Source organism: Vipera berus, assembly GCF_964194415.1.
Source record: "Vipera berus genome assembly, chromosome: 6".
In the NCBI taxonomy this organism is placed as follows: domain Eukaryota; kingdom Metazoa; phylum Chordata; class Lepidosauria; order Squamata; family Viperidae; genus Vipera; species Vipera berus.
In genome coordinates, this window is record NC_138208.1 from 63,474,503 (window position 1) to 63,484,722 (window position 10,220).

Below are 10,220 nucleotides of genomic sequence, written 5' to 3' on the forward strand. Positions count from 1 at the left end.
GCCACCTCAATGTTGCTCCTGGGGAGGGATGCCTTTGGGGGCCGGGGCAGGGTTGGGGGAGATCCAGGGGGTCTCTGGCGGGTGGGGTAGTGGGCAGGAGGCTCATCCTGCAGGGTGAGGAGGCAAGGGAGGGCGCAGGGCACGGGTACCATTACTGTGGGGCAAGGCAAGGCGAGGCAGGGGCCGGGTTGCAGACAAAGGGGGACTCATCATCCAAGCTCATTTCTTATACTCTTATATTCTTCAAGTAATTATAAACTTTTGTGCTCAGTTTCTGGTGATATATGTGGTTATTTGAAACTGCTTATTGGTCCTGTAGAATTTCTATGTTTAATGGCAGAGTCATATATACATGACTGTGTGTATGTATATGTGTGTGCACACATATCAGTGTGTCTTGACTAGGGTTCAGTTAGTCTACGAAGGAAGGAAGGTTGTTTGTGTGCCATGTGTGATGTTTATTCCTTTGGCCTGAGGTGAAACTCTCTGAATCCATATAAAGAGTACAGTGCATTGCATTGTGCTTCATATTCCAATGACATGGTATGTATACATGTTGTCAAAAATGTTATTGTCTTTAGAGAATGGGAAGAAGTAGGTGAAAATTACAAAAGCTATAGTAGTGTCTGATGAATGCAAAAACACATAAACATGCAGGCATTTTCTTTTGTTGTTGACAATACATGGTTTTTATAATATGTTGAAAAAATATGCGCAGTGAGGGCAGTTACCCATCAATCCTTGTAAACGGTGCTATGTGTCTTCCTGAATCTCCGATGGAACTACAAATGTTTCCATCCAAGATAAAAATAAATATGTGTGTTTGCTCATGCATGCACACACTTTGTGACAATAAGGTCTGAGCCTGCATAAATGGTTGACAACCTGTTGCTATTTGTGTACAAATACAGGTGTGAAAAGGGAACTGATGAGGAATGAAATAGGATGATAAGAACAGAGGTGCAGAAAGGAAATTTGGTGACAGATGAAGGGAGGGAGGAGAGGTGGGGAAAGGGATACATTTAAGATAATGGGGCATTCACAAAAGTGGGAATATTACAGAGATAATTTTGTGAATGCTATGGAGATACAGCATGTTAAAGAATGGAAGATGGCTATGTTGGATAGAAAGAGTAAAAAAAAAGGATATACGTATTTAGTTGAGTAAACCGGACTGATGGAGAAGAGAGGAAACTTACTAGGGCCTTCGCTTTAGAACCGCAACACATAAGGCTTCCAGTAACACAGTTTAAAATAAAGTATTTCAGATTTTCACAACCCACCCACCCCTTTTTCAGCAAATGGTACGGCCACCTGTTTGGAAGCCCAGTGCAACCAAGACGAGCGCTTTCCATGCCGATAGGCAAAAAAAAAGGTCCAACAGGCCTCCATGGCCATGGATCCGGGCTCCGGAGGCCTTGAAAAAGCCTCCAGAGCCCGGATTGGGCTGCTGGGGGGCTGCAAAATCGCTCTGCGGCCATGGATCTGGGCGGCAGAGGCCTTTTTCAGGCCTCCAGAGCCCCAATTGGGCTGTTGGCGGTCCGCAAAATTGCTCTGCAGGCATACCTGGACTTGCGCTGGCAGCTTCCATTCAAAAAAAGGTGCTGGAACGCCGTTCCGTGTATTGTATGACAAAAAAAGCCTGCCTCCACCATCCAGCCCAGATCCGCCTAGCTCTTGCAGCTGCTCCCTGACTCCCAGTGCAGACAGAAAGAGAGCGAGAGCGCTGGCGCATGTGGAGAGGCAGAGGGAAGCAGCCCAGCCCCACGTCCCTCTGTGGCAATGGCGCACGTGCCCACAGGGACGGCTCTGCGTGCTGCCTGTGGCATGCTTGCCATAGTTTTGCCACCATGGGAGTATAGGGATACTTATTCATAAGTGTGAAAAATATAAGTCACTTTTTGCTATTGTAACTTTGAATGGTTATTAAATGAACTGTTGTAAGTTGAGGACTACCTGTATCCATTCCCACAGACCAGGGATCAAAGTTGCACTGGGAGTGAGTGGTGAGTGGTGGGAGGAACCTGTAAGGAATACATCATTCTTGCTCATTCACCACCTTGTAAGGAGTTGGATCAAAAAAAATAATCATACACTTAGCATATGTCATGTTTGGAATGAATGTATACTACATATTGTAAATAAGATTGGGACACATCACTTTCCCATGATCTTCTCATAACCAAATAAAGACTGGTTACATATGCAGTGATATTTTTCTCCCATCATAAGGATAATTTATGTATGGGGAAAAAAACATTTGGAGCAGTCCTAAGGCTAAAAACATGGTATTAGACAACGTTGCTAAGTATTGTAAAGGAAGCACGTATGGAGCCATCAGTGTCTTCTATTTGATGGCATTTGCATTGCCAGAAATTTTGGGGAAATATTTGTTATGGACCATAATGTTTTAGGGTGTGATTTTTTCTTTTTTCTTTTTCAGAATTAAAGTGTAATCAAAATAATGTAAAGAAATCTTCTTTTGGCTTCGCTACTACCGCCAAATCTTTCCTTGATTTGAATTTTTCTTCTATTTCCATTTCATAGATGGCCAGATAGTTTTACTTTGTTTTTATTATAATATTGATAATGCATTCTTGCTGATAGTCACTACTTTTTGTCACTACTACCTTGTAGATCAACTGGTGTGGCAGGCTGCCCGATCCAGTGGAGCTGCTCCAACATATTTTCGACCCGTAGGACGGTTTCTGGATGGAGGGCTGCTAGCCAACAACCCCACTTTGGATGCCATGACTGAGATCAATGAATATAATAAGTCTTTAATCCAGAAAGTACGGCGCTATTCTGCAAGAATACTTATTAAAGACACATTCTAATTTGCACATGCAATTTTCTAAAATGTCTTAAGAGTGAACCATTTTTTCTGCCCAGAGACAGTATTTTCTCTTTAAAAAACAGGTTTCTAAAGAATTTAGAAAGTGGTGGATGTCTCTGGGTGGCTAAAAGGTGAAATGTTTCAATTGTTTAGCTGTGTATCATTGTTCCAACAGACAGAGGTGAATAAAGCAGAACAGAGGCTTGCAAATTCCTCAAAGAACATGTTTATTAGTTACAAAGTATCAGCACATCAAAAGTGAAACCAAGTCTGGAGACACACGTAAACAATTCCCCAATACAAAGTTAAAAATCCCACCCCTAAAACTGCAAGCAACTACATTCCCCAATACATCTTCTTGGCAGGTTTTTTACGCAGTGCCCAGCCTGCAGTCTCTGGAGCAGCCGATGACCTTGGTTCCCATGGGACAAAATATTATTTTGGCTAGCGAAGTACCTGGCAACCCCCCTCCCTTCACAAATGGCTGCAGCCATGCTCATTTGTAGAGTTGACATTGTAGGGCAAGAAGAACATAAAGAAGAACATAATTTCTGCTGGAAATTAGGTGTTTTGCTTCCAAATTTGGCAGTATAATTTGTGGGTGCTCCTGATCACTAACGGGATCTAAAAGAATCTGGCAAACAACACAGTCAGAACATTTTCATCAACTTCCCTCAGAGTAAACTAATAGAAGCAATTTCTAATAGAAGCCACATCATATAGCCAGCACTGTAGTTTTACTGCTCTCTCTCTTGTTGTTATTCATTTTTTTCTTTTAAAGTTTAATTCAAGTAAAGAAAGATGGTAATTGGGTAAAATGAAAAATTAGGTATGCAAAATTAAAACCCTGCACGTCAATTTCTGGCAAAACATCATGGAGAGAGTGACATGTTTAATTGGAAAAGTAGTCAAGTACCAGCATACCTCTTGTATTTGTACTCTGATAGGATTTTTGTATGAAAACAAACAATTCCTAAGGATATATGTTCCTAAGCTCTTAGGGCTTTTTCCACACTATGCTCTGTGATATAGTATATGGCATGAAACTTTGGTTGCTGCAGTTTGGAACAACTGGAGTTTCAAAAATGCCTGCAAAACTAGCCAGAGCATTTTGCAATAACTTGCTCAGCTGAACAAAAAAAAAATGGGTTGGCAAGGTCCATCATATGATACAGGGAAAGAAAAGGTTCCTGAAGCTTTACCAGGAAGGAAGTCTTACAAAGTTTAGTGGGAAATATCAAACCCTGATTTGTGATTAAATAAACTTTCGAGCTTTGTGTAACTTTATGCCAGAATAAATGTGTAAGATGTGTAAGGTGTCAAGCTACCAATCAGTTTTGTAAACAAGTTCAAGAACTCACTTGCTAAATCTCCATACCTCTTTGAAGAATGGAAAAGAAAAGTAGAATTAACATTCCAAACATCTATTTCATATGGACTATTGCACATGCTTCTTTTGTGCTATATTCGAGCAAAATATGTGAACATGTTGGTAAGACTCCTACCCACCTCATCCTTGGAAGCTTGAAATACTTGCTTTATTTTTCTTTCCATCTTTCCAGGGACAAGGTGACAAAGTGAGGAAGTTGGGAGTTGTTGTCTCTCTCGGCACTGGCAGAGCACCAAAAGTGCCTGTGAGTTCTGTGGATGTCTTTCGTCCCTCCAACCCTTGGGAACTGGCCAAGACTGTCTATGGGGCTAAAGAACTAGGCAAACTGGTGGTGGACTGTGTGAGTATGAGATACAGAGAGTAGGCATCATGATACCAGATCTAAGGTGATGATTTTTACATTTTGCAAATAAAAGGAATGTTTTGGATAGTTTTTAATAGAACAATTCAAAAGCCCAATAAAGGGGAAGAAAATACTTTTCCCAAGGTGATACTAGCAAATGTTTATACTAGCAAATGCTTTTTCACGAGGCAACTGGGCTTCCTTGTTTTCCTTTGAAGACATTTCACTTCTCATCCAAGAAGCTTCTTCAGCTCTGACTGGATGATGGGGAAAGGAAGGATTTATACTCCTTGCAGACAGCTGGTCATTTGCATTCTTTTGAAGGGTCGTTGCTACCTGGAGGTTTATCTGTGTCATCAGGGTCAGCTGAGTAGTGCAAATGGGTATGGAGCCTGCAGGTGGCCCCAATGACCCTCTAAAGAATGCAAATGACCAGCTGTTTGCAAGGAGTATAAGTCCTTCCGTTCCCCACCATCCAGTCAGAGCTGAAGAAGCTTCTTGGATGAGAAGGCAAAAGTCTTCAAAGGAAAATGAGAAAGTCTAGCTGCCTCGTGGAAAAAGCATCTTTGGGATTCAGCAAATGTTGAGGGAGATAAATGTATACATATGTGATGCTTATCTTAAAAGTTTCTTTCATATATGTGCTTCAACATTTTTGCCTAATCTGCTTTTGCCCATATCTTACTGTGGAAATTAACACTGCTGCTTTCTGAGCTAGTGCTTTGCTTCTTCACTTAAACTTACTGTAAATTATGTAAATCTAATATAATGTTCCAATAGAGGAGATTATTTGTAGCCCAGGGTTGAAATGAGGGTCCTTGATGTTCTTTGAGCTTGGTTGTTTTCTTGCAGATGTTTCATTACCCAAACTAGGTAACATCACCAGTGCTAGTAAGGGGGTTTGCTCTCATTTTATATACTAGTGACTTGCCCTGTCAGTGTTGGTGGGGATGGTTTTAGAGATTCTTTGTCTGGCGTATTTACTGTTAGCTTGTTTGGCAGTTCCTCGATTGGGGTATTCTTGATTGTTTATCTGATGTTAATCTTGGTGTTAATCTCCACTCGTCCGGGTGATAGCTGCTGGTGGGGACGTGTTTTAGTCTTTTTGTTCCCTTTTTGGCTTGTTGATTGTCTCTTGAATGGCATGCAGATATTGTTTGTGTCTATGTGCCTATCGATAACTGATTTGTCAGAGTGCCAGGCTTCCAGGAATTCTCTAGACTTGGATTGGTCTAGGATGGTCATAATTTCCCAGTTGAAATGTAATGAAATGTAATGAAATGTCTGCGACAAAATAACCAAGCTCAGAGAACACCAAGGACCATTTAATATACTGCTTCTAAACATCTTATAATACTTTTTAAACAGCCCATCTGATCCACAGGAGCTATTTGTTTTTTAGTTTCCTAACAGATTCCCTTGCTTTTTGTCCAAGTGATGAAAGATTTCTTCACATATTTTTAGAAAGTTGGGAATACCATATTTGTAGAAGATAAGCTTGGTTTGTATACAATGTCTTACAGAGGTGACCATTTTTATAAAGAACCAAATACTCTCCTTTATTATGTATCATTTCCCCCCCCCTTTTTTGTTTCTTTTTCTGTCTTATTAAGTAGGGAAATATTTCTACTTGAAGCCAAAGCCTGCTATAAAATCCTTTATTTATTTCTCCAACTTTTTCAAATTCCGGTAGCCAGATAGCCAACCTTTAATGTCACACTAAATCTACTGTTTAATATTGGGTTTTCCTGGGCATTTTACAAATCAGAGTATTCATGTTCCATCTGAATCCAGTACGTAATTAAATCCAATTATAGCACTAGATGGTTAGCAGTTTTGACTACAGGAATTGGTAAAAAGCTAAAGGCAAGGTGTCACCTTACTTTTACCCCAGATTCCCCCTATACATATATGATAGCATATTTCTACACAACTTCAATATGACTTCCAGGTTAGTGATTCTTTCTTATAAGCTATAAAGGACGTGAATGTAATGTACTGTCATCTGATTAGCCCACTGATAACATAGAATAATTATTAACAGTTGCTTTGTTAATCAAAAAGAGGGTCTTAAAATTTGGTCTCGTTCTCAGGAAAACTCTGCATTGCCGTATATTTCATATCTACGTTGTTCTTAAAATTAAATTACCCAATGTGTGCTTGCCCAAACCTGCTTGCTTTTATTTTCTTTTGAGGTTTTTTTTTATTTGTACTGGAAATTTGTTCTGTAGAAAAACTGGCATACCTTGAATAACGTTAGATTCATTTGTTTTATTTTTGCAGTGCACAGATGCAGATGGACCATGTGTTGATCGTGCAGCTGCCTGGTGTGAGATGATAGATGCCCATTATTTCAGGTATAAGCCATGTCTACTGTAATACTGTGTGAGAAAAATCAAAGCGTGAACTTGTGAATGTGATTTCAGAATATGAGCTTACATAATAAACAAGGATCTCTATACAGTGGCTCTGTCAGTCACTTTAGTTGAGGACAAAGCTGATTTATAGTTGAAGATTATTATGTATTCTGGCAGCCTGTACAGGCAGAGTTGAGCAAGTTCTAAATCTCAATATGTTGCTGAGCTGCAGCTTCCAGCATCATTGATCATGTTGGCAGTGGCTGCTGAGAATGACAATTCAGCAACATTTCAAGAGTCACAAGTTCTCTGTCTCAATAAATAGTCATTTTTCTAGGCTACTTTCTATTTTTTAGGTCTTTTATGTAAGTGGCCCTTGCAACTTTTTAATGGGGAAGGATTCAGCTGAGAAGTAGAGAAATGTAATTCAATTATCCCATGTCTGAGCTATAGTCAGAAGGTTTTATATGAAACCATGAAGAAAACTGTGCAGATAGTTCTTGATTTATGTCTTGTAGTTTAACAACAATTTGAAGTTATGATGGTGCTGAAAAAAGTGACTTATGATATAGGTCCTTATGTTTGTAACCACTGCAACATTCCTATGCTCACATGATAAAATTCACATGCTTGGCAACCAACATGTATTTACAACAATTGCAGCATCCTGGGGAGGGGATGTCACCAGGTTTTGTCAGTGATATCCAAAAAACGGGGGGGGGGGGAGCTTTTGGAATCTAAAAGTGAAGGTCCTGTGATGCTCCTGTTGTACCACATTGTTCCCCTGTATTTTGTTTTCTCTGTTGTACTCTCTGCTGAACACTTCTTTGCCCTACACACTTACCTTCAGTTGCAGCATATGCACAAAACTGCTGTTCTTGTTAACATCTTCCTGATGCCCACAGATTCAATCCTTCTTTGGAGACAGACATAATGCTGGATGAAGTGAGCAATACAATCCTGGTAAACATGCTCTGGGAGACTCAGCTCTACATTTATCAACATTGGGATAAATTCGAGCAGTTGATAGAGCAGCTCCTAATTAAATAAAGCTTTGTGAAGATTTTTGATACAAATAATGCCTACCTTGAGCTGCAGTAGCAATGAGAAGTAGCAGATTCTTCTGGCCAGCGGCTTGCCCCTTGTCTTCATACCAGAAAAATCAAGTAGAAAAATATAAGGATTGCTCCCATCAAAACATCCTTCAGCTGTTTTGTATCCTGTGACTGTCTCCCACCCCACCTCAATGTGCTGCTACACCAGTAACCTTAAAGGTTTAGGTCATTTCATTTTGTTTGTTGATCAGAGTTGGATCATTTCTGCCTGCAATCTAAGATCAGTTGTGTGCTATGAACTAATCACTTATACCTTTGTATCTAAAGTTGTACATGAGGACTTGAACAATTGAAATTGCTCTTTTTTTCCTATTTACAAGTCATGTCCTGAGTTTTTTTTTCTTATATGGAAGGTGGAGATTTTTTTTTACACATGAGAAAACCTACCATTCCCTTTCAACATTATTGGTATTATGCAAACTCCTTTGCTCATTGTTGACCAAAAACCTTCCTAAATACTTGTTCCCTTACTTCAGACTCTTTTTTTTTAATCTTCCCACCCTCAAAGAAGTCACTTTGCTATGAGTGGCACTAAAGAATCCTGGAGGAATGGAGGACAGGCTTCCTTACAGGAGGCAGGCTTGGACAATACAGTAGTCTTCCCAAACGAAGACATTTCTGAATAAGGATGAAAAATGTAGGAATGGGCACAGATCAAATAAGGAGACATTTGACTGACAAAGTCAATACTGTGTTTTTATGGTTGGTTTTTCTGTTTTCTCATACTCTTTCTTCCTTATTGCATTAATTTTTCTACTTCTGAATGCTGTGTTTGCTGTTTTGTTTAGGCAAAAAATTTAAGGTACTACTGTTTAACAAAAATGTGCTGTTTATCTAAGATTTAACTGATTTAATAGGATGCATTGGAATTGTTGAAAAACTGATGAAGTGAAACTAACAGGAAATACTTCACTTTCCCACTATTTTCATAACCTGTTTCAAATTCAGATGAAAATTATGTTGATGTTAAAAAGTCCTTTTCCCCCCAAAAGCAAGTATTAAATAAAAACACTATTTTCTGAAATCTGACCGTTCTTTGTCTTAACTCTTTTCATTTAAGAAGTCCTAATACAAATTGCAATATCCAATGTCCAGATGCATTTTTGCCTGATTTTATTGCAAATTGAGCACCTTATTTAAAAAAAAGTAACCTCTTAAAAATTGGCAATTCAAACTTCGTAAGATCAACTTTAGGGAATTCTTAGCCAATATCTGGAAGTCACCTCACAGAGAAAGACTACTCTGTATGAGTGAATTTTTAAATATTTTGTGATGTGAGAATTGCTGTATTTAACCTAAAGCAAGATGAGGGGGGTTTCTCCAAATAAATCCCTGTGAGTGGATGGATGCATGTGTTACCATTTTGCATTCAGTGAGTGAATGATAAAAAAGGAGGTGATGGTGGAAGTAAATAAATGGAGGGTGGAAGGTCCAAATCACAAAAGTAAGTAGCTGAAAGTGAACAAAGCTGTCACTGATGCGTCTTCCTATTCCTTTTCATGGGTAAAGGACAAAGCTGCTCTATCCACTGAAAATGCTAACCAAACCTCATTTGGGAAGGAAATTAGGGCAGTTTGATTAATATGGTACCTGAAAGGAGGTAAGGAGCCTTGAACTCAGTGAAACCAACTATACAGTAACTATGGATGGGTTTCCTTACGCTTGCAACCGAGTACAAAGACTTTATTGATTTATTATTTTGGCAAACAGAAGGGAAAAACAGCTTAATGTTGCCTTTCCTGAATTTCCAGCTGATCTTACCTAGAGTAAGCTGGATGAAGTGATCCATCCACAGCATAGCATCACCAGTCCATGTGAAACTGGGAATACAAGCCATTCAACTCAGTAAAACCTACTACAGAGTAAACACACATAGATTTGCTACGTACAACGTAATGTGTAAAATAATGGCTTTGCTTCTTGTTTCCGTTTTTTAAAGTGCGCAGCTCTCCCTGTCTGCCACCTTGAATACAAAATTGACAGTCCTCAAGATGTATTTTATTCTTTCACTGCCCAAATTAATAAAGAAGACCCCACATTTTTAATAAGTAAGATGCCTTTTGGAAAGGAACATTTAGTACAAGATTTAAACATTTTTTACATTAGCTACAAGCAGTATGACTGAATATTTCTAAACCCCACCAGGTGTGATCACAACTGAGTCAAGAGGGGCTAAAGA

The 10,220-nt window shown here is 39.3% G+C and overlaps 1 protein-coding gene across 2 annotated transcripts in view; it reads left to right on the forward strand.

The window, feature by feature from the left end:
- Positions 1–9,070, forward strand: part of PLA2G6 (phospholipase A2 group VI) — a 30,086-nt gene extending 21,016 nt beyond the window's left edge. For both annotated transcript variants that reach the window (XM_081331407.1, XM_081331408.1), the window contains 4 exons: positions 2,638–2,792; positions 4,399–4,566; positions 6,853–6,926; positions 7,832–9,070. In XM_081331407.1, the coding sequence (XP_081187533.1) occupies positions 2,638–2,792; positions 4,399–4,566; positions 6,853–6,926; positions 7,832–7,976 (542 nt within the window). In that variant the 3' untranslated portion in view covers positions 7,977–9,070. The remainder of the gene's footprint in view (positions 1–2,637; positions 2,793–4,398; positions 4,567–6,852; positions 6,927–7,831) is intronic.
- Positions 9,071–10,220: the final 1,150 nt, after the last annotated feature.